At 39.5% G+C, this 24,775-nt stretch overlaps 3 protein-coding genes across 3 annotated transcripts; 1 reads left to right on the top strand and 2 right to left on the bottom strand.

The window, feature by feature from the left end:
• The first annotated feature begins 2,709 nt into the window (after window positions 1-2,709).
• Window positions 2,710-9,037, top strand: nelfcd (negative elongation factor complex member C/D). Its single transcript, XM_042406324.1, has 15 exons — window positions 2,710-2,922; window positions 3,957-4,069; window positions 4,214-4,323; window positions 4,473-4,582; window positions 4,710-4,817; window positions 5,170-5,322; window positions 5,869-5,999; window positions 6,133-6,298; window positions 6,388-6,522; window positions 6,633-6,772; window positions 7,398-7,512; window positions 7,603-7,698; window positions 7,803-7,943; window positions 8,471-8,600; window positions 8,697-9,037. The coding sequence occupies exons 1-15, from the start codon at window positions 2,866-2,868 to the stop codon at window positions 8,729-8,731; spliced, it is 1,740 nt and encodes a 579-aa protein (XP_042262258.1). The 5' UTR covers window positions 2,710-2,865; the 3' UTR covers window positions 8,732-9,037.
• Window positions 9,038-9,446: 409 nt separating this feature from the next.
• Window positions 9,447-14,802, bottom strand: ctsz (cathepsin Z). Its single transcript, XM_042406368.1, has 6 exons — window positions 14,484-14,802; window positions 12,745-12,908; window positions 12,419-12,598; window positions 12,184-12,334; window positions 10,833-10,995; window positions 9,447-10,281 (listed from the first exon to the last, which is right to left on the bottom strand). The coding sequence occupies exons 1-6, from the start codon at window positions 14,606-14,608 to the stop codon at window positions 10,156-10,158; spliced, it is 909 nt and encodes a 302-aa protein (XP_042262302.1). The 5' UTR covers window positions 14,609-14,802; the 3' UTR covers window positions 9,447-10,155.
• A 729-nt stretch (window positions 14,803-15,531) lies between these two features.
• Window positions 15,532-24,493, bottom strand: npepl1 (aminopeptidase like 1). Its single transcript, XM_042406367.1, has 12 exons — window positions 24,239-24,493; window positions 22,578-22,763; window positions 22,163-22,333; window positions 21,973-22,062; window positions 21,755-21,836; window positions 21,015-21,157; window positions 19,333-19,410; window positions 19,116-19,216; window positions 18,847-18,970; window positions 18,509-18,685; window positions 17,572-17,682; window positions 15,532-16,522 (listed from the first exon to the last, which is right to left on the bottom strand). The coding sequence occupies exons 1-12, from the start codon at window positions 24,386-24,388 to the stop codon at window positions 16,364-16,366; spliced, it is 1,572 nt and encodes a 523-aa protein (XP_042262301.1). The 5' UTR covers window positions 24,389-24,493; the 3' UTR covers window positions 15,532-16,363.
• Window positions 24,494-24,775: the final 282 nt, after the last annotated feature.

Here is a 24,775-nt window from a genome sequence, read left to right as displayed (position 1 = left end):
CTGTAGTCTGGTGTCTTTTAGTGGGTTGAAAGTGGCTCATTGTCACTTAACACAATCCTATTAACGATTTAAAATGTTTAAAATGCTGATTTTTCTAAATGAGTTTCCTGAAATGATTAAAGAATTAAGATTTTTAAGAGCATTTTGACAACTTCTACCTACAGTAGCTGTTAGTTTTACTACAAAAAACATACAGTCAGCTGTGGTTTAAAAGGGAAAAGCAAGTTCGGCTGTGAATGTTTCTGTGAAAGAGGAACCGTTCTCTACTCAAACTAAGTGTTTATTTCAGGGCCTCAAAACAACAGCAGGAAACAATCTTGTGTCTGTGTGTGTGAGCAGTGGTGGTTAAATCTATTATTGTCAGTTTCAGTTATTGAGAAAGACACTTAAGTGCTTGGTAAACATTAATTCAAAATTTTATTTTCCCCAACACACACTCGGGTATGTTGTTTCTTCACCTTTTCATGTATTTATTGTAACATTCGGCAGAGATTAGATATTTAAAACAAATAATTCAGGTTGTGTCTTCTTGAACATTTTTAATCAATTACTACTACAACTAGGACTAGAAAACGTGATCCAGCTGACAACACTTATGAAACATACTGTAAGTGTTTGGAGATCAACAGAGTGTTGTTATAAATATTCAAGTTGTTTGTGTTACTTCCTAATTTAGTGACTATTTCTGTCGTTTTGTGATGTTTGCACAGCTGCGTGTGCACAAGTAGATTCACTTTTTGCCTGCAGACTCAGATTAAATCTCTGTCATGTACGCAAATATAAAACTGAAACAGTATAATTTCACATCCTGCACAGCCAAACCACCTGCTGCTTCTGACAGTTTATCATTTTCATATTAGGAGGTTTTTAATTCAATTTAACCGGAGTAATTTTCTGTATATCCTCTCGGTTCCTGTAGATGGAAAAGAAAATCCTCTTATTTTTATTCAAAGATTATATTTATATAAGTCATGTTATTTCATTACCATCGTCAATTTTAATCCTTGTATACTGTTCAGATCAAATTTGATACATTTTTACATCTGAGAGCAGTAAAAAAAAAGCACTAAACACTGACTTTTCCTTTTTTCGTGCAGCTGATACACATTTTTGTACACAGACGGTGTTTCGGGTTAAATTTGACACTTTTTATTAAAAAAAAAAAAAAAAGAATCAGAAATCACCATTCGTTCTTCACATTCAGTAACATTTATTGAAATCATGGTGGCTGCTACATTCTTCTGTTGAAGGTAACATCAGACCATATTATAGTGTGACTGTCAATGTTTTTTCTCCAAAGACTAATAATGAGAGGATACTGTGAAGGGTCAGTAAGGGTTTAGAGGTTTTCATCTGCATTTTAGGTCTCTTTCATGACCAGATGTGTTATTTTTTATTTATTTATTTTGTTAAATATCTTTATTGGTCTTTAATATCAAATAGACAAACACTTGCTGTAAATGTACACATGTAAGAGAAAGGGGTTTTTTTTGTATTTGTTTATTTGTTATTTGGATGCGTCCTGTCAAACTTTATAAATGAAAGCTTGTCTTGACCCAGCAGAGTTTTCTCTGGTGTAACATTCAATATGTGTAACATTTTGTAAATCCTTAGACTTTGTTATTTTTATTTTTGAATGGTTTCACTGTTACCTACAAGGTTGTTATCTGGACCATTTTTACTCAGTGTTGTATCTGTTGACTTGAATCACTTCAATAAAAAGCCAAGCAGACAGGATATTGTAAATCCAAACTGGAATAACTGTAGTTGAAATCTTTTGACTCAACATACAGTTAGGGTTTACTTAAAAGCAGTGATTTGACCTTCTGTACCCTTTATTATTCATTTTTTACCAGAATACAAATCTTAGTGAGGAGAATCCAAACTAGGGAGGTTTTCTCAAAAACTTTCTTTATTTATAACAAAGAGATACAACAATTGTCATACAAAAACAGTAAAAACAAACTTTACAAACTGTACAAGTCAGAGGAGTCCAAAGTCCATTAATTGTCCTTTTAAAGTTCAAATAAAATGTACTTCCTTTAAAATACTGAAAGTCTTCTTAGCATTTTTGTTCTTCACATCTTCGATTAAGGCGTCATACTGCTTGAGTTCAACAAATAAACTGATGAAAGCAGGGTGTGGATTAAGATTTGTGGATGTGAAATTTACTGAGAATGATCAGCAGCTGAATTCTATACATAATATTGCTATCCATCCCACTGAAATACACAAATTAACCACAAAATACCTAATTTTGGGAAGTTCATCCTGAGTTATGCCTGACAGACTGAGTTCAGGGCTAAAATAATTAGTTTAGCCTGACAGGCTAAACTCAGGGCTGATATATGTAGTTGTACCTGACAGTTTGAATTTAGGGCTGATGTTTCAGGTGCCTGAAAGACTAAATACAGGGCTGTAGTATAGACTGTGCCTGACAGTCTCAACTTAGGGCAGAGATTTTCAATACAATACAGTTCGAATTTAGGGCTGATGTTTCTGGTGCCTGAAAGTTTAAATACAGGGCTGAAGTACTGTGCCTGACAGACTGACCTCAGGAAAGAAATATATTTTTGTGCCTGACAGACTGAACCCAGGCCTAAAGTTCCATGTTCCTGGAAGACTTAATACAGGACAGAAGTTATGGTGTTTGCCTGACAGACTGAACTCAGGGAAGTAATATACGGTATGCCTGTCAGACTGAACTCAGGGCTGCGGCCGGCGGTTCACTGTCGCCATTTTCCTCCTGTTGTTGTTAGCCACCTGCTTACAGCATCATCAGCGGAGAAACAAGTCGCGACGAGATTTAAACCTCGCAGCTTCTGACTGTTGTAGCTGCTTTATCGTCACTTGTCTCCCGTCATCATGGACGAGGAATATTATGGCACCGCTGGAGACTGGGAAGGCCCGGACAGCAACATGGTGAGACCTCAAACTACACATTTAGTTAGCATGGCAGCAGGCGGGTTAGCTGCAGCCACACCAGAGACTTAACTTACCTGTTGTGACAACTGAACGCAAACGTTCAGACAACTCAGAGAAGATGTGCAGAGACAGAAATGTCCTCTTAGCTCTGAGTTTCTCCGGTTCTTCAGCAGCGCAGCTCAGCGGCGCCGCTAGCCGGCTACAGGCTAACTAAAGTCGGTCACAGCTGCTTGACATGTCGGAGTTATGGAGCGTCACTGCACCGGTGATTTGTTATGTTTGTGCTCAACTAACTGTTTTAAAGAGTTATTCAGGTAAACATTGACTCTCTGCAGTACAACCCACATTTCATTAATGCATTGCAGCAAACACTATAATTATAGTTATGGTTATAACTCTAGTCTCTATTCTATTTTTAGTCATTTTATTTATTTTCTATATGTGAATTAGTCTGATTAGTTATTGTATATAATGTAGCCTTTAATTGTATTTCTTTCTTTTACCTACCTCATGGTTTTTCTATCTTGAATTATGTCAAGTGGCTGCTGTAACATTAAACACATCCCTTCCTCCTTCTATCCATCCATCCATCCATTCATTCATTCATTCATTCATTCATTCATTCATTCATTAGCTTTCTTATGCACACTGCTTTGCCAAACACTTTATCATGATCATGTAAAGCTAGGAGCACTCACTTAAAGCTCTCTTCTGAAGCCATCGAGCACTCAGTTTTACTTCCTTACTTTCATGCCATGCAGCTGGAGCATGACATGAATTTGTCACTCAGAAAAGTCTCCACAAAATGTCATGACATGAAAATATTGTTCAGTGTGTTTGTTTGATGATTTACAATTATATTTAACTGTTGCTGGACCTGCATGTGTAAACAGATTTCTTATGGTGTCAACCCTCTTTCCATCTCACTTCTTTACTGCAGTCAAAAGAGCTAAAGAGAACAGTATGTTGTTTATTCCTCAAACAGGAGAGACATTAATCATGTGAACCATGTATGTGTTTATTTTTTTCAGGAGGATGGGTACGTTGAAGGAGAAAATGATGGGAAAACCCAGGAAGATTGTCTGCAGAAATTCTCCAGCAGGGACTACATCATGGAGCCTGCAATCTTCAACACCCTCAAAATGTACACAGCTGCCTTCTCATACATGAAATCTAACAGACAACATTTACAGTTTATTGTCTATTTATTTGTTTACAGAAACCTCCTTGTGTAAAAAGTTGCAGCATTATAGATTAACACTCTTCATTCTATAAACGTTTGTCGCAGGTATTTCCAAGCAGGCGGCTCTCCAGAACACGTCATCCAGCTTCTCTCTGAAAACTACTCCGCTGTGGCTCAGACCGTCAATCTGCTGGCAGAGTGGCTCATCCAGATGGGTCGGTAACAGACGACGAGACCCTGTCGATCTCGATACAAGCATTCATGCTCCAAGTCTTCATCGCTGCGCCAAAAAAATCCTTCTGCCTCCCCGTCAGCCTGTAACTATGTGCCTCATTCATCTGTAATCTCTTTATTTTGATTACAGGCGTAGAGCCCGCTCAGGTCCAAGAGCGAGTAGAAAATCACCTCAAGAGTCTCCTGATAAAACACTTTGACCCCCAGAAAGCAGATTCTATTTTCACGGTTGAGGGAGAGGTGAGATTTCTGAGTGAATCATTTCACAAATAATGAGTAATCTCAAATCCTGAGCGTCTCACACTGAAAATATAGAGGACAGCGTTACAACTGGACATGAAATGAAACCTTTCTTGTGTGTTTTTAGACTCCTGCGTGGTTGGAGCAGATGATAGCACACACTACGTGGAGAGATCTCTTCTACAAGCTGGCCGAGGCTCACCCCGACTGCCTGATGCTCAACTTCACTGTAAAGGTACATTGATGCAAATATTTTACAAAACAGATTTGTTTTAAATGTTGTTTTTTGTTTCATATCATTTCATGACTTTAAGTTTTATGACTGTTTTATGACTGGTCACTTTAGATGTGCTGCGGTCATTATTTTTTGTCACTTTATAGACTAAAAGTAGCTGATAAATAATGAATAAATGAACCAATGATGAAAACATAGTCAAATTTTCTGAAGCTGAGCAGTTGTTTGCTTGCTTTGCAGCAGTTCAGGTAGTCACGTGTGTGTGTGTGTGTGTGTGTGTGTGTGTGTGTGTGTGTGTGTGTGTGTGTGTGTGTGTGTGTGTGTGTGTGTGTGTGTGTGTGTGTGTGTTCAGCTAATTTCAGACGCAGGTTACCAGGGTGAGATCACCAGCGTGTCTACAGCGTGTCAGCAGCTGGAGGTCTTCTCCCGGGTGCTGAGGACGTCTCTGGCTACGCTGCTGGACGGAGGAGAAGAAAACCTGGAGAAGAACCTGCCAGAGTTTGCTGTGAGGCTGTTCTGTGAAATATCAGCTTTAATATCTGTGTTTACTTCTTAGAGTCCTGCTTCTGTTACGTTACAGTAAGGATTTCATTAGTCGCTGTTTTTAAATTTGGTTTTATCTTTTCAAATATCAAATTCTTCTGTGTTGTACCTCAGTACTTTGCCGTTCTTTTAATGCCCCATTGACACCTTGAAATCAAATCGTTGCTCAACAGAAAACTGGCCATAATTTTGATTTTTAATTAATTGTTTAATTTATTTATAAAGAAAAACTGACAAAAATCACTTGTTCCAACTTCTCAGATTGAAGACTTGCTGCTTTTCTCTGTCTTATATCAATTTGAAGACATCATCATGGTTTCTGAGGAATTGTGATGGCAGTTTCTCACTTTTTTTTGGACATTTTATAGACTAAAAGATTATTATTTTCATCCATTATTTAACTCAGTCCCAAATGAAAATGGCGAACAAACACCAGAAGACTGTTTGCTGCATGTGATGATCTTTGCTGAGCTGTTCCCTCTTCTCTCTCTCTCTCTCTCTCTCGTAGAAGATGGTATGTCACGGCGAGCACACTTACCTCTTTGCCCAGGCGATGATGTCCATCCTCGCTCAGGAGGAACAGGGTGGCTCAGCTGTGCGAAGGATCGGTCAGGAGGTGCAGAAGTCGGCGCACGAGAGGTACCGTTGTCTGTCTTTTAGCAGGAATTTGTTTTGTTTATATCGTCTGAAGTGTTAATAACAGGAAGAACGTTGGTTAGGTTCTGTGTGGAGATAACAGATTTAACTGATGATATTAATTCTGCATTTGCAGAGGTCATGATGCCAGTCAGATCACCCTCGCGCTCGGCACAGCAGCAGCCTACCCCCGAGCCTGCCAGGCGCTGGGCGCCATGTTGTCCAAGGGAGCCCTGAATCCTGCAGATATCACTGTTCTGTTTAAGATGTTCAGCAGCATGGACCCGCCTCCTGTGGAGCTGGTGAGGACGGAGTGTGTTTATATCCTCTACATGCTTGTTGAGATGATGTTTATAATTAATATTAATGATATGATCGTTCGCCTCCGCAGATCAGAGTTCCTGCTTTTCTAGACCTCTTCATGCAGTCGCTGTTTAAACCCGGATCAAAGATCAACCAAGACCATAAACACAAATACATCCACATCCTGGCCTACGCTGCCAGCGTGGTTGAGACGTGGAAAAAGGTGCAGAGAGAGTGTGTGTGTTGGTGGCAGAGGAAGTAGTTTTTAGTAGTTGTTTGGCTGTTTTAAGATAGTTCATTGTAAACTATGTATTTTTCACCATTTAATCCCAGAACAAGCGAGTCAACATCAATAAAGATGAGTTGAAGTCGACTTCCAAGGCCATAGAAACTGTGCACAACCTCTGCTGCAACGAGAACAAAGGTGCTACAGAGCTGGTGGCTGAACTTGGCACTTTGTACCAGTGCATCCGGTGAGTGGATGAGAAAACCCTCCTTCAAAAGCCCGAAACTCGTAATTACCCTGTAGGGAATGAAGTGCTCAGTTTGATAATAAACCAAGTTATAATGTTACTATAATGTTGTTGTGATACAATACAATACAATACAATACCCGAGCTTTTGTTCCAACACCAAAAGAGTCATTTTTTTGGAGGAATATAAACATATAAAATGAGACAAAATTCTCAAATTCATCAGCAATAAATGATGTCTCAGAGGAGACATTTACTACATTAACAGCAACTAGCATAACACACCTGAATCTGTACAGTTTAGGGAATTGAGTCAAGTTGCATTATGGGTAATGTAGTATAAGGTAATGTTTTGTAAGGATATAATTTATATTATAAGTTATAGGGGTGCGATGCTAAATCCGTTGAGTACTCTTTAAACACAAAGTGTCTATTCTAGAACTGATTAAAAAGTGTGATTTAAACCAGGTGTCTGATCAAAATCTAATTAAAAAATAAGCGAAGACAGTGAAAATAAGACCTGACCGAGCATTCAGCTCAGTTTTTGACATTTAGTGCTATAGACGTCTTTGTTTCGATACCCGGTTCTCCTCACAGCTGACTCTGACTCCATGTTTGTGTTCAGGTTCCCAGTGGTTGCTATGGGGGTTTTGAAGTGGGTGGACTGGACGGTGTCTGAGCCGCGGTACTTTCAGCTGCAGACTGACCACACTCCGGTTCATTTAGCTCTGCTGGACGAGGTTCAGTATGAAGTTACCACCAGATCAAAGTATAATTTTCGTCCTTTCAAACAGCAGTTACGTTTAAACATGAACTCTTCCTCCGCACAGATCTGTACGTGTCATCAGCTGCTGCATCCTCAGGTCCTCCAGCTGCTCATCAAGCTCTTTGAGACGGAGCACTCGCAGCTAGACGTCATGGAGCAGGTGTGTGTGTTAAACGGATGTTTCTTATTTTTAGTTTACAACAGAAGTGCGTTTATTCTAACTGGGTGAGTGAATGTGCAGCTGAAAGTTTTATTTCCTTACAGATGGAGCTGAAGAAGACTCTGCTGGACCGAATGGTTCATCTTCTGAGTCGTGGCTACGTCCTGCCTGTCGTCGGTTATATTCGCAAGTGTCTGGAGAAACTCAACACGGACATCTCTCTCATTAGATATTTTGTCACTGAGGTAACAGCTGCTTCTGAACTTTACAAGCAGCTAGAGCAGATAAAACTTGGGGAAAGAAGTGACTCCTGATTTACATGTTTGACTTCAAGTATTTTCCTCCATCACAGAAGTTCCTCAAAGTCTTACAGTGTCTGAAACTATCTTTTATACATTCAAGGTGCTATAAGAGCTTGAATTAAGATCAATCCAGTGTTTTACATCAACAATTACATGTAAAAACAGCTCATTTCATCATTCTTTTTCAAGGATGAAAAATTAAGACACCTTTAATAATTTCTTATGTATAAATTTGAAATAAATTCACATAAATAATTGAAGAATTTTGTCTAAATGATGAGCAGTTAGCATCTAGTCATCAACTGAAAGTAACTGAGAATATAGTTATGATTTAGGCCTTTAACAGCATCAGAAAATATTAATTATTTTGTTGTTCAGTCATTGTTCTTTCCTGCATGAAACACATCAGATGACACCTCTTGAAACAAAGCTCAGAGCAAAATAACTAAACTCCAGCGTTTCCTCTGAAGGTTTTGGATGTGATCGCGCCGCCCTACACGTCAGATTTCGTTCAGCTCTTCCTTCCCATCCTGGAGAACGACAGCATCGCAGGAACGATCCGCACGGAGGGAGAACACGACCCTGTTGCTGAGTTCATCGGTAAGCGTCTGAGACATTACAGTCGTGCTACTTCGACTGGCAGCATATCCGTTTTTGAAGCACTAACATGTCGGTGATTATTTCTCCGTTTTTCAGCTCATTGCAAGTCAAACTTCATCATGATCAACTGACGCTGAAAGGACACTGAAGATGTTGTTGGAGAATGTACAAGGACACCAAACAGAGACAGAAGATCCGTTATCTCGATGATAACCTGACGCTTGATGTTGAGCTTTGGAGAGAGACTGCTCAGTTTGACCAAGTGAACGAGGGATTCATTTCTTCATTGAGAATGATGGAAAAGTACAGAAATAAGACAGACTGGTTGATGGAGGAGCCTCTGAAGATGCAGCTAAATGTTTTTTCACCTGTAAATTTAATTTTTTTATATTTTGTGTTGGGTTCGAGCTGTTTTAAAATAAAAACCTGAAAATGTAGTTTCTTGCATTTTTGACAAACTTCATACATAAATGCAGTTTGGTCTAAATGCAGTTCCCGGTTATGGATCAAACCTTTACACGTTAGGGGGACAGACGAGGTCTCTTGAAAGTTCTGATAAAGAATCTGTAACCCCACAAAATGTACAGATCATCTGATATGTTTTCTGCACAGAACTACATATTTCAAATCTGACAGCACACACAGCTTCACAAATCTTTGAGTACCACATATCATTTGATGACTGGACACAGATTGAGTGCGTTGATTTATACTCCAGCAGAGGCCTGAGAAGTTTCATACTTTTAGCTGCCATGAAATGAACACCAATGAAATCCACCACAGCTGACATGAATTCTAGCTGAACCTCGTTAACCTTCAGAGAGTGATTGAAACTCAAAACACAGATCCTGTGTGAAGTGTTTATTGGCATAGTCTGAAACAACAATTTTAGCTAAATTTATGATGTGTAGATTGGATGTGAAAACACAAACAGCAAATAACATAAAGCTGTACTTTGCTGCAGGTGCATATAAGGCACAGTTTATGTTTATTTTTATTCAGTTATGTACAGAACATCCATCAGGGTGTAGTGCATTACTGTCAATAACCAAACACCACACATTCAGTGTCAGAGCAGTGCAGGACTAATGAAATACTCTCGTTCTTTGGCAGAGTCGGTTTGCATTTAGAAATTAAAAATAAAAAGCAGTTTGATCATGTAAGATGAAGAATTTCCTCATCTTCCTCTAATTGTCTATAATGTCCATTCAGCAGGCAGTGCTTGAATTTTGCTACAGCATAGAAATTAGTGGTACTGACATGTTTCACTCCTCCCTGTGATTCAACATTTAGAGGTTTCAAACCGTTTACCAGCCTGCAGGTCAACCTGCGGTAAAAACCTGAAGTCTGATATCCATTAGGAGGACTGTGGCACAGAAGTTTGCTCCCCTGATTAAAAGTGTAAAAATAATAAAAAAAGATCTGAAAGAAAAATCTGAACTTATTCCCTTTTCAACATTTAAAACACTTTAAAAAAAGTTTCCCTCCACCTGAGACAGGAAGACACATGAGCGTGTGCAGTGACAACCTCTGACGCGGTGGGTGCTGGTCTCATCTAGAAGTATTCTTTGGGGACAATGGGGTCTCCGTACATGCAATCCTCCTCTAACGCCAGGTTGTATGTGCTTCCGCTTCCTCCCTTGTAGGCGCTGGTCACGATCCTGAGCCAACCCTTCTCACCCTGAGGAGAGCGCATTTACACAAGCAGTTGTGGATTTCATTGCAGTTGATGGTTTTTACACAAAAACAACAATTCATCCTACTAGCTGCATTTAACAGTCAATTAAGGGTTTGTCTTTCAGTTTTGACATTGAATTATGAAAGTTAAAATTATATGTAATCTTATCATTTCAATCTCAATCACTCAAAGTAAGAAAATTAGTTTTTAGCAGCAGGTAAGTTGAATTTTTGACTGTTAAAGTAGTCCCCTAGAACTTTAACTTTGTTGTTCATTTAATAATGAATATTTAATGTTAAAGAGAAATACTATAAAAAATTTGATTTAATCTCCACAAAGTCTTTTTTTTTCTCAAATGTATCATAAAGCTCAATTATCAAATTAACTGACACATAATAGATGCCAATTTATTTGTTTCAGTGATATATTTTTGATAACATAATAAAAGTGACTCATATAATGACGTCTTTCAGAAAGCAGTCTCTTCATTTTTGACAACATATCTGAATCTTTCCCCATTTTTACTGTGTTACAGTTTTTGTTTGAGGGCTTACCCAAGGCTCTCCCCAGGAGTTGCGAACGATCCAATACTCAACGCCATCCTCCACTCCCCATCCTGCCACTGACACGATGTGGTTGATGTAAGGTTGCTCCTGGTATTCAGAGTAGAGACCTCCGGTGTACGCGTCAAGCTTTTCTGTGGCCATGATCCCGCAGCTTAGAGAAAACAAACAACACCGATCACTTCCTCTCTCAGGTTTAATGTGACTGACATGAATGTGATCTGAATGTGAATGACTGAAATCAGCTGGAACGAATAAACTGAATATATAATAATGTGATGTTCTACATTATTGGACTACAACTCATGAGGGACCCAGCAGCTAAATGTGGTGCAGTGGTTTTCTACATCTGTGGCTGCAGACTGGTCCACAAATCACATCTTTTTTTTAAAAATTTTGCCATTATGACCACATTACAGCTTAAAGAGGGTTTTGATTGGGGGTGTTGTCTTGATCGACAGGTCTCTGAACTACCACATTAAGCTGTAGTGGTTGCTACTTGATGTCCTGTGTCAAATACAATTGTTTGATTTGACACCAGATTAGCATTTTCTGGCACTGAGCATTTGGCAAGATGGTTGCAAGCGGTAAACCTCATTTCTTTCTCTGCAATCTGGGTCAAAGTGTCTGCAGGTTTCAGCCTACAAGCTGCATCCAGATGAATTATTGAAGTCCTTTTGTTTTTTGATGCACACTCCTCTAACAGAATGTCTTTAACTTTTTACTTTCTTTTACTAAACTGCCTGATGACCTGAGATCTGTCAGAAGTGTGTCTTCTTTCAAAAGCAAACTTTTCTCAGAGATTCAAAACTGTATGTTTGTGTCTGTGGTTCATGTTGGGGAGGAGGATGTGGCTTCCTTACCGTCTTTGAGTATGTGGGTGTTTGCACACGTCTAAAAGGTAACCTGTGGAGTTTAACCACTCGTATCACCAAGGAGCGATGTTTTTTTTCCAAATGGTTGCCATGTTGTTTATGTCTCATAAATGTATATGATGATGCACATGTGTGATTGATGCAACACATTCTTGCCAATTCTTTCATTCTCTTGCACTGATTGACAGCTGTTGGCAGTAACGCGTCACACAGCAATGTGTAGGATAAGGTGAGGAAGAAGAAGACCAGAAGGCCAGAAACACGGATGTGAACGACACAGGTTTTAAAATATTTTTACAAAATCTGCTTTGCAAATGTTTTCTGAGGAAGAACATCCATTTAACGTGTTTTTAGGCCTTTTAGTGAGAAACACAGGAACACTTGGAGTTTACTTGTAATGAAATGTGTGATATAAAGCTACCAGAACGGACTGTGCGCTTTAAGAAAAGAATCAAGCAGCTGCAAACCTGATCGGCCCTCTAGCATAGATCTCTGCCATCATCTTCTCCCTCCCGCTCACATCTCCGTAATCTCCGACTTTCCACAGGGTGTAGTTCTTCACGATGTTGCACACTCCAAAGGTGGTGCAGGTGCCGCACTCGTTGAATGGCTTACACTCTTAAGAGAGGGACACAGAACAAGCACGTCACAGACTCAGACTGTGTCCGTGATCGACACTTTGTGCACTAAAAGGACACTTACTCTGGTCTTTAGCCTGGTAGTTGTTGCAGGTCTCATCTGGGATCCCGTGCTGGTTAGCGTACTCCCAAACCCCGGTGTGATCGCCTCCATGGCAACTGCCAGCATCACCACAGTCGATCACATGCTGGACAGAGAGGTAAGCAGATGGCCACGCTCCTTTTCGCTTAATGTTGATGCGATCTGGAAGAGAGAACAAAAAGCTGTTTCTGTGAAAAGAGGAAGTGTCATTAAAAGTCATGTGAGGAGCAACTTATTTTTACTGCCACCAAACCACAATGAATTGGCATGTTTAACAGCAATCCAGGCAAAACTTTATTCAGTCATACCTGCCATGGCGCTGGTGCTGCCATGTGCCCAGCAGGAGCCACAGTACTGGGGAATGTGCTGGTTGCGGGTTGTGCTGACGTAGTTGGTGCCGTTGATGTTCCTCCAGTCCCATGACTTGGGCAGATCAGAAATGTTTAAATACTCATGAGGACGAGGTTTGGTCCTGTGAACGGACAGGCCGTTAGAGAGCTGTTCTGCAGCGGCAACATGCTCAATAACACACCCACACCCACACCCACACACACACACACACACCCACACACACACAAGACACATGCAGTGTATCTTGATCTAGTAACTGTGTTGTTTTCATTTCCTTCAGATAAATCAGACTTGTGTTCTCAGCTGCAGTATGATAAGGTCCGGAAAAGATTATATTCACACTCACACTGTTTCATTTCCTTTCTATTGATTATCTTTAAGCTTTCAAAGAACAGTGAAACCTACAGATTCAAGACTCTGAAACACTTTTGCAGATATGACACTTTTCTAAACTGGCAGCAAGGACACAAAGGTCATGGTAATATTTTGGGGAAATTTGATGACTTGATGAGAGGTTTATATTCTATGATTACACACGTTAGATATTTTTCTAGACGAACAAATCAGCCTAGCCAATACATCAGCTGATACTAGTTTATTTCAGATATGTCAGTCTCAGTGTATCTCAGACAAAACATAATTACTAAAGATATGTTTGACGTCAGTGTTTCTCCAATAGAGAGTTTTGTCCACAGCACGGGCAACGTTTATTTTTCATCTGTAAAATGTCCCACTCAGTGTTTATCTTGGTCACAATCTTTTAAAAAACATATTTGATGGGTTGTTCTCAAGTTTAAGGTAAAATATTTGACACTGAGGCTGCAACTATATTATTTTCAGTAATACACAATACCAGTCTGGCTATAGTTGAGGCAGATTTCTTATATTTTTCAGACCAAATGTCATGAAATCTGATTGTTCTAGACAAAAATGTAATTAAACAGTAGTAATATTCTCTACCATAATTAAACATTTTATATACAGCATGGAACTGCAACAGCATTTATACTGTAATATTGGGAGGTAACATTTACATAAAACATAAGTTAAATGAATAAATACATTGTGAAATGTTGTGATTTTTTGTTTTATTCTAACACTTTTTGGTCAAGTCTTTTTTAGGTGGGTTGAGCTGTAACGTCACTGGAGGTAAATTTAGACTTTAACACGTGTGAAAACTTGTCTGGTCCTGCCTGGCAGTTTGTGTTGTGGTTGGATTAACCAGTTTTTTATGATAATGAGTCTATCAGGCTCGACTGTAGGGGAATTTACGGTGCTTTTAAGTTCCTCAACCTAATCCACCAAACCTCGTGATTTACTAAAAGTGACGACAAAAACATTTATGAGGACATAAAGGTGCTGTGTTTTATACCTACAAATTACAGATAAAAACTGCTTGTTTATTCTTTATATCTCAATGACCTATATTGTTAACTTAATTATTAACGTTATATCATATTAACTTTCAACGCATATTTATCACATTTAACTGTAAAATAAACAAGGTGAATTTACTAATCTCAGCCTGGCGGTGTTTCTGATCGGTTAAGCCACTAACCTCTTTCTGACGGCTATCTGTAGCTAACGTTAGCCAACTATCTGCATAAAATAACCGTATTTTCCCGCAACTAGCTTAGTTAAAACTAATTTATGTTACGTCATTTGAAAAAACAAAATACATATCTGTTAATTTTACCTCAGTCCAAAGTCTTTTCCCCTCTGTGTGCGGACATAGCAGGGCTGCTTCGGGCTGAAAAACACTCCGGCGGACACACTAGACAGCACGACCGAAAACAGCACAAGCAAAGCGGTGCGAGCCATCGGTAACCGAGCAGACAGCCGGTGGGTTTTCCTGTGTGAGATTCAAGGCTGCTGTCGTTAGCAGAGACGGCCTAAACACTGCTGTGTCTGTGTGGATGAACTAAATGCTAATGAACCGGTGTTACGTCGTGGTCTGTTCCCCTTTCGATTAACGTCTCCCTCCTGTTAGAGCTGTGTTTTCAGTCATGTGACCACAAAACTCATCATACATACCACATGTTTCACTGGGAAGTCACGAGTCATGGTGATGGAAACAGGAAAACAACCATGCAAAGATAATGAAATAAAATATACTTGACATTTAGATAATCATTCCTTTTTTTAAGGGGATAAGGCCTGACTCTAATCTATTGTTCCTTAAATTCAACTAAAATGCCACAACAGTTGCAAAATGACCTATTTCCCCCAAACGCATCAGTAATGTATTGTCAGAGGCATTGATTAAAAGACGCAAAAGCCTGGATTTAATGCAATTTACCACCAAAACCTTAGAACTTATTAAAAGAAAGTAGACCAATATAATGAAGGTGACGCTTGAAACGAACATCTAATGTAATGTGAAGTACGGCAGGTTTGTACTCATCTGCAGCTGCAGTGTTACCAAAAAAGGGAGAAAGATAAAATGAATGACACAGACTTGGGGCAAACAGAAAATCTGTGAATGATGACATAACTTAAGTAAAAAGGTCATTTCAGCTGGAATACAATTTATGGTGTGCTGAGCATAAAAGTACATTATTGGCCTTGGAAACAGGTCGACTTACCAGTTTTTTCCAGAGCTTGTAACCACATCTTTCAGCAGATGCAGTTTGCTAAATTATCAGGTAGTTGTCACTCTCCATAAACAATAGAGGCATCTTAAAGTTAAGGTTGTTTTTTTTCGTAAGACTCTTTCAGTATTTTACTTCACATGCACACAGAGGTCAGATGGCACCGCCTTTATTGAAGGACAAGATTGTCACAAGGTTGGACAAACATCATACTTGAGCTGGAATTTGTCAAACACTTTAACTTACAGTTAACATCTTGAATATGCTGACATAGCATGTTGTGTGGCACCGCTTGTCTATTAGTCATCTGACACCGTTGTGAAACTGTTAAAAACTGCAGTGAGCACTAAATCCTCAGTTTGGTCCTGAGATCACATTGTGTGCATATCACAGTTCAGCTTTACACAGGATGAATACAAAGTGCAGTGGTTACCAAAAAACAAATTAGTTTCACTGATCCTGATCTAGTATTTTTTTTTTTTTTTTTTTAACAATATCTAAAACATGTATGGTATAATCCTTGATTTGCACTGACAACAGTGCCCAATGAAGTGGATATTCGAAAACATGGTTTTTGTATTACGAGGTAAAACTTTTAGCTGTCATTAACTGTAAAATATGAACAATTATGAAGAATTACTGCTGAAACAAAATGGAAGATTTAAGACCAAAACTGAATGAATCGTCATGAAGATCAACAGATTTAATAATAATGGAGAAGCTACGGAGGTGATCGTGCAGTAAGTGCCAAGTAATGAGGACAAGTGAACGGGGCTGTGTTTTATCATAATCACGTTTAACACATCTGGCAACACATCTGATTTACTGATCCAATCAACTGTCGAATGCATGATTATCTGTTTTATTTATTCGTCAAATTTCATCAAAAAACACAGGAAGCTGAATCACAGTTTAAAATGTTTTAACCCTAATCGCAGGAGCGTTCGCTTCAACAGTTTAAGGTGTGTAAACCGTTCTGTGTCTTCTACACCAGTCGTCTCCGTTTGCAGTCGCGCTCCATCTGGTCTTCGGACGCGTTGGTGGCTGCGCCCAGAGGAGACACGTGGTTCAGCATGGAGTCATCTGATGCCTGACCAAACAGGGCCATAAGCAGAGCAACGCCGAATCCTGTGGCACGCTCCCCCTGCGCAGGCAAAATAAAACACAAGAACAATGGTGAGATTTCAATATTTGGTGTTACTGATATAAAGTTACCCTTTAATTATCTTTCGATAACAGGTGAAATATGCAGCGTGTATCTTTTGTCTCCCCTTCCGGCAGTGAGAGTAATCACACAAACACTGTCGACATCATTGCTGCAGACCACTGACACTTTTTACGTGAGCTGGTCCCTGCACTGAGGACAGTCCGCCCTGGTTGACAAGTTGCAAACCAGACATTGCTGATTGACATAAAATGCATCACTACCAGTGTGGGAAAGTCGCCACAGACACCAGATTTAAAAACTCTGGTATACTGTGAAATACAGAGATTAACCTGGTGGTGATAAACTTAATCAGCATTCTGTGAGCTTGTTTGGCGACAGCTTGAATGTAACTGACGTTCATTTATACGTAAAAGTCCCGCACTCCACCTTTAACTAGACTGAAACCAAAGGCCTCGTTTGGTCACATGTCAAACAGAAATGAAATGCTCCGTAATGGTATCACTTCCCACATCTCTGAACTTGTCTTTAAATTGTGTCTTCAAGGCAGATTAATGTTTTTCAGCAGCTGATATTCTTCAACTATTCTATACTATCTATTCTTCTTCAGTGTGTCACATTGACCGACAATTTTACTATTAATATATGTACCACTTTAAAATGTATTTACTTACTGGTGAAAAAGTTTTCATTCAGTTAAACATTAGCTGTAGGTTTTATATAAAAAGTTGGGTTTATATCTTGTAGAGGTCTACATGTATGTCTTTATCAACTATAACTATGATTAAAACAGTACAGACTGCCAGCAGCTGCAGTAAGACATGGTCAGTTTGTAATGACATTCTTATAATGCTCCTTTGCTCGTTCCAGCTTCACAAACGTCTTGACAAGCAGAGAAATTACCAGCCAGTTGCAGGCAGCAGAAAACGTGCCGACTAAAACCTTCACTGAGTTGTGATTATCAGCTGATTTGCTCTGGGACAAAAAATCAGAGCATCTGTTAGCGCTCTAAAGACCCAGGTACTCACAGCATGAACAGGAGAGGCAATGTCAACATGGACCCAGACACCCGGCCAATCAAAGCCCAAGTGGGATCCAATAAAGAGGCCGGCACAGGAGCTCTGGGCGTTCTCCCGGTCCTGTGAGAATACAAGAAAAACACAACAAACCTCAGCAACTGAAATATACTGAAATGTAACAGCAGTCACAAAACAAATATTGTACTGGGAATATTTAGCTGACAAATATTAACATAGTATGAGGAATATTAAAATTCAGCCCCTGGTGCTAATAAACTGCATGCAGATTTACTGGGAAACTAAATTCAAATTTTAACAAAACATCATCTACTACTTAAACACCTTTTCAAAAAGATGATAATGATAAAATGGTCTTAAATGCATAAATCAAACCAGTGAACTACATTCACTGTCTTTACCCAGCATTCAACTGTGTATGAAAACTTTAAAACTTAAAAATGAAAAGTTGTATATGTAATACACAATGTATGTGTATACGCTACTTAGACCAAGCTAATGTTAAAATGTTCAGATCAGCACTGATTAATGTATAAAACACTACTGTTATTTACATTGTGAGTATCAACATGTTATGCAGTAACTTTTTTTTTGCAAAATTACAATTTGGACAAATACATCAGGAGAAAAATGCATCAGCAGAAGCTAACAAAGCAAATGGTAATTACATTACTTCAGTTCTTGGTAATGTGGTTCAGCCTGTACTGAAGTTTAATGAACCAAGCACATTATGCACAAGATCGGGGAGATGCAGGTATAGTGAGCTACTATTACGTTGGAAAAGAGTCTGCAAAACCTTTTTAGTATATTTCTTTTACTGTCTTTTTGCAGTCATAACAGTTATACTTACTATACATTCAAACTCAAATGTGTCAGATTTCCATGCTTTTTATTTAAAGCGTCTCGTTTGGAAGAAGTTGCCACTTACAGCCACAGAGTTCTTCATGTCAGCCATGGCAGAGGTGAACTCGCTGAAGTGCAGCTCAGGGCAGTAGACCAGAGGGTGAGCGAGATCTCCGCTGCTGCGGCCGGCGCGCACACAGGCACCCTCCCACTGCTCACTGTTAGTCATCACAGCTGCATGGTGCTTCCCTGTGGAGATCCCCTGGGTGACAACAACAAAAAAGGCTTCAGCTACCGAGGCACTACCTGTTGTTGGGCTAAACAATGCTTAGTTGGTTTCGGTCTAAAAATAAAAAGACAAAATCCCGCCAGCGTTAACCTTTAAGTCTATCTGATTTGTGATAGAGGTATAAAATCACCTACCTGTGCCCCCGTCAGTGTGGCCATATCCAGAATAATATCAGCTGACAGGTCTTTGCTGGCGTACACCACTCCATCAGCCAACACCAGCCTGCCCTCGGCATCCGTGTTGTTGATCTCCACAGTCCTTCAGCATGAAATTAATATCAGATAAAGTTAGTGTCAAACATGCCTTGAAAGCTCATCCGAATCAAATTATGTAATGTGAAGCCTATTACACGAAATGAAAGTCTAAGGAAATGATACATCATGATTAAAATAAAGAGTCTCACTTTCCAGAGTAGAGAGTGTGGATGTCGTCGGGTCGTGTGGCTGTGGGTCCAACTGCGTTCTCTGCGAGGCAAAATACTGCATGGAGATTATCTTTGAAGCCCTGAAGCAGACAGAGGAGTAGGTCATGTTTCTCACAAGAGTCTGATTAAAAAAACACTTAAGAGTCACAGAGGAGCTGTGACAACTGATGTGGGATAATCCAAAATGTCTGCTCACTTGTTTAATGGTAGCTTTGAAAGCTCCCAAGATGGCAGCAGCTCCACCACAGTCTCGCTTCATGCCAGGCATTGTGGTCTAGGAAACAAAACAAAAAAACTTACTTACATGTGGTTGTGACACTAATTAAACTGGTGCATGCAACAGAAACTACAAGTGAACAGCTTACTGAGAACAGGCTTAAAGCTTTATCTAAAAGGTCAGGAGTGTCAGAGCGAGCAGGTTCCAGGATCACTGAGATGATGAGAAAGTTTCTGGGCAGCAAACTGAAAAGTGTAAAGTGAATGAGCCAGAATACAAACACCTTGTTACACTGTTTCCTGTGCCGTGATACTGCAGGTGAACACAGGATATGTTCGAATTGTCAGTCCACAGTGTCACAATGAACCTGGACTCCTATGATATGAGTGTTGTTTTGCAGCTAAATTAATACAACATTATTACACTGTAGGCGATGACAGCAACAGGGTGACTGAGGGACAGAGCTTTGAGTTATTTGTATCACCACAAATTTCTCCAGATTTCAAAACCTGTCAGGATTTAAAACAGGCTAGCTGAGCATTGTGAACCACATCCTGTTTAGCCTAATGTTCTTAGAAACACGAATGGCAGATATTCAGTGCAGGAACTATATTTCACAATTTTAAAAACAGAAAAGAGAGATCAAAATTAGTTTTATAAATAAACTAGAAGAGTGCACTCAGTAGAGTGCAGATCTCCACCAGGTGTGTCTGGAGGCATCATGTATAGTCTCAGTTTTCTTTAAGATGCACACAATAGTGTAATGGTATTGTGTGTTCCTGCGTTCACCTAACTGTATAAACTTAATAAGCTAATAATAAACGGGAAGATAAGTCCAAACTTCTCAATTTAAAACAGAACATTTTGTCGTAACACACCACACAAAATAAAACCCCTCCCTGCCTCCCTCTCTCCTCTCAAACAAAGAAGAGTTGAATTTCATTCAATTGTCCCTCCCGGCTCCCTTACAGTCAAGATGGTGATGAAACTAGCAAACATAGGGATTTTTATTCATCTTGTATCATCTCTAACTTTAGTGGATCATAATATATCGGGTATGGAATTAATCTGCAGATGTTCCACTTCAGGATGAGACCAAAAATTTCTATGGATGTCAGTTTTTGAGCCACAACAAAGGCCAAAATGTGGCCTTAACAGGCTTGTGTTTAGTCTAGCCGGTTGCCGGAAATGCCTTTTGCTGCAGTTGTTGATCACTTGCAGCTTCTACCAGCCAGTTCAGAGGAGTGAGGAGTCAGCGGTATAAAACAAGTTATTGAATAGATTTCTTAACACTTGTGAATCACTGCAACTACGAGAGGTCCTTGTGTACCAGTTTTAAGATTGTGTACGCATGGCGAAATACTTTGAGTTTTTGCTTAAGTCTCAAATTACCACCATTGAAGTACATGTTCTATGTATTGTATTTTCACTTTATTTTATCTTATTTTTATTAATATTATCAAGTGGGTTTTATTTTCCATCTTATGTTACAGTAATGTTTTTATTACATGCTTTTATGTTCTTTTTATGTGAAACACTTGATGCATGTAATTTCTTTTGTTGTTAAGCACTTTGAGCTGCATTTCTTGTATGAAAGGTGCTATACAAATGAAGTTTTTTATCATCATCATCATCATCATCATCATCATCATCATCATCACCTTTCCCTTGATGCTGAGTCCTCCAGTGTCATACACGATCCCCTTTCCCACCCATGCAATGGTTTGGGTTGCACCATCTGGTGTGTGGCTCAAGACAGCTAATGCAGGAGGATGCTCAGCCGCCTTGCCAACTCCATAAATACCTGAAAGGGTAAAGTTATACACTCTTATCACTCTATAGAAAGCTTCCCAAATATTTGACATTTATTTTTCAAGTAAAGAATTACCTTTAAAAAATGGCTTTAACAAGTGAAACAAAATTACAGCAAGTTTGGACAATAGAGTGGATGGGTGCAAATATATTTCTTTTTTTCCTGATTTTTAAATTTGTAAATTATTAAATGCTGCAGAACAATTTTCTACAGTGTGCAAAATAACGTGTGGCAAGTTGACTGGTGTGTGGCGCTAAGAAATATGGAGTCTTCTTTAGAAACCAAAAACTAATTTATGATTATTGGAACTGATCAACTGATTTACCAATAACCTTAAATATAACCACAACAGAAGCACAGTAGTGTGCTGTCGCTCCACAGGAAAATCCACATTTTGAGCAACAGATGTTATTGAATGCACCCTCCTTGTTTTGTTTTAAATAACTGCAGCATGTTCAATCACAACAACAACAACAAAAAGGTTCAACAAAAGAAAGGTACAAACACAATACATATATTATATCAGCTATCCTGGCAAATGTCTCAGCATAAAATAACATTACAGACAAACATCTTCAGACTCAGTACCTCCAAACCCTTTTTGTTTCAGTTCCTCTCCACGAATGATCACTGGAGTTATTCCAAGTTCAGTTCCCACTGCCTTGATTTCCTGAAACAGAAACAAATGTCTGTGATAGGAGGCTGTAGCAAAATAATTATAGTAAATAAGTAGTTAAACATGTTACTGTAGAAATGTCAACAAAATTTTTTAAAAAAAACAACAACACACAAATAGTTCCACTTACATCCAAGAAATGATCTGTGTTCATCTCATTGCATGGTGTGTCCACGATGCGTGCTGCCAGTCGCACTCCATCAGCAGCGTTGGACAGACACTGAACATAAGAGATGCCTTCAGTTATGGCAGACTGTCGTGCTTAAGTGGTTAAAAATGCTGTGTAAAGATATTTTTTAAAAAATTAATAAGTGCAGTACCTCAAGTTCTGCGACATCCAGAGGGTTGCTGTCTTGCCCGACAATCACAAACTCCACGCTGACGTGCTTCTTCTCATTCCTGCGTGAGGATGTGGAGCGGCGAGAGAAGATGGGGAAGGCCCTGGCAATGGCACAGGAGGATGCAAACACATCTGAGCGTTCACACACCATCTGGAAAGAAAAGAAACACCCATGTCAGCAACTTGGTTACACAAGCAGTCCTTCCACTGGATGACCCAGATTGAAGTCTCAAAAGTGTCCCAGAGGGAGTCACAGAGGGACGGTATCCCTGTTGAAACAGCAGCTCTGTTCTGTAACTAAAAGTGCTCTCTGACCTCCCTGAAAGAGGTGAGAAAAGGAGAGAAACTTGCCTTACATGAAAGGCAAGAACAAAAATTGTGATGAAGATACTGACCACAATGCAGCGGTTGTTCCCTCCAGGCAGGCAGGAGCGGACCAGACGGGAGACAAAGTGGGCAGAAGATGGGCTGTTGTGCCTGCTGACCCGTGAAGGAAGGGCGGCCACCGCAGCATGGTTGAGGTACAGGGGACAGCTGTCCGTGGGGTTTGGGTTCAGAGCACCAAGAGCCGACTGCCAAATCTGAGACAACAAGAGAGAAAACTAAAATTTTAGATTCACTATTGAGAAATTACAGCTCTCCATTTTGTAGTTGTTCTCTTGTCGATCACTCGTACACATTTCATTTGTGACGTTTCCCATCATCAGTTAAATTCAGTCTCTTCATTCAATATTCAAAGTGAGTACAAGTGATTGACAAGCTGCAGGATTTTTTAGGGGGTAATTTCACAGTCTGAGTTTATGATCTGACGCATCCATCTGGAGTGCAAGGATCTTCTAGTAAGCTACCCCACCGCTTATCATCCTGGACAATGTCTAAGATGGAAATACTGCTAGATTTCATATGATATTCCTGCTGTTTTAGAACAGAAAACTCAGGGCAATCATTGTTAGAGGACACTTAGAGGAAACCTTTCCTTGACCTCACCCACACTCTCTCAAGTTTCCCTTTATAGACTGGCTGTCACTGTTGCACAATCACCTCTGAGGACTTTGCACGACAGACTACAAGACACTGCTTACAGCTCCATAGGATACCATGAAAGGAGAGTAATTTTGTCTGAGTCTCTTCACTGGATCTAAAATACTCACCAAGAGCACCTTGAAGTAGTTACATTGACAGGATGCCACTCATTAAGACTTCATGACAACACAATCCTACCATTACCTGGAAAAATTAACAACTCTCAAAGCCAAGAAAATAACACACATTCAGACTTTAACCTCAACACTCACCCGGCTGTAAAATCCTACATTGTTTCCGGGAGAAGTCAAAGTCCCCCTTCACTTAAAAAATATGTTTTTCTGGTTGTTTGAACTTCACGGTGCAGAGTTTAACACTAGAAAGCTGTTTTCACATTAATCTGCTGAAGGAGGAAATTTTCTCTGTGCTCATTTAAAATCTGATTTTAAAAGGGTTTGAGGCATCATAACTGGTTAGGAAGCCAATCCTGGTCCAATATTCAACTTACACGAGTGTGATGTGGAAACAAACATTAAACTTTTGAAATGAACAATGTTCGTATATTCATAGACTGGATTTTTTTTGACAAGGAATAACGTTAGATGTAATTTTAAGGAATTTAACGTGGTAATTATACTATTTTGTGGAAAAAAAAACTTATCAGAAACACATTATGGTTCAAAACAGAGTCTTTTATGTCTTAATATATGTCTGGTGTTGGATAAGTGATTACATTACACATAAAAACGTACACTAATATTGGGTTACGTAAAGTTAGCCAACTTAACACTATGGAAAACGGAGTTTTATTTAACACTGTTGGCGATGTAATTTACTTTTCCGCTAACAGAAACCAACCCATCGCTAACACGACCGTTAACGTCTCTTTAAAAACTCCAGTCCTTCCTAACGGCTAGGTGACGTTATGCTCCTGGGACTTTGTTAACGGTCGCTATTCGTGCTCGTTAACGTTACATTCATTAAGCTAGCTGTGTTAGCTTACGCTTGCTTTCATTATCATTGACAACGTTACCTCTTTGCTAACGACCGGCTGCAGTTTTCCTTTGATTTGGCTCCAATTGACTTGCTGCAGGTTGGCCTGCTGTCCAACAATCAGAACGGGGCGAGTCTGTGGGTCGGAGTCACCGGCAGAAGCCTTAAACTCCAGCACCACGTTCGCCATTTTTGTGACTTGCTACAGAGACAGCAGCTAACTGACGGTAACGATTGGCGAACCACCGGCGACGGCAGCCGGGAGAGGACCAAACGAGAGACTTTAACTAATCTGTAATCTTTATCAACATCTGCCGGCGATCAGCAGGAACTACGTGAAGATATTAAAGGACTGGTTCACATTTTTTCAAGTCTGTCTTAAAGCAACAGTCAAGAGGCCAAATAAACACTGAAACAGGCAGTGGTGGAAGAAGAATTCAGAAAAATCCCACTTAAGTAAAAGTACAAGTATTAGCAGCTTAATGTAGTTAAATTGTTAAAGTAAAAGTAATGGTTTGGTCCCTCTGACTGATATATTATTATATATGACATCATTATATTATTAATACTGAAGCAT

The sequence above is a fragment of the Thunnus maccoyii genome, chromosome 3, assembly GCF_910596095.1.
Source record: "Thunnus maccoyii chromosome 3, fThuMac1.1, whole genome shotgun sequence".
NCBI classification, from domain to species: Eukaryota; Metazoa; Chordata; class Actinopteri; order Scombriformes; family Scombridae; genus Thunnus; species Thunnus maccoyii.
This window is presented reverse-complemented; position numbering and strand designations above follow the sequence as displayed.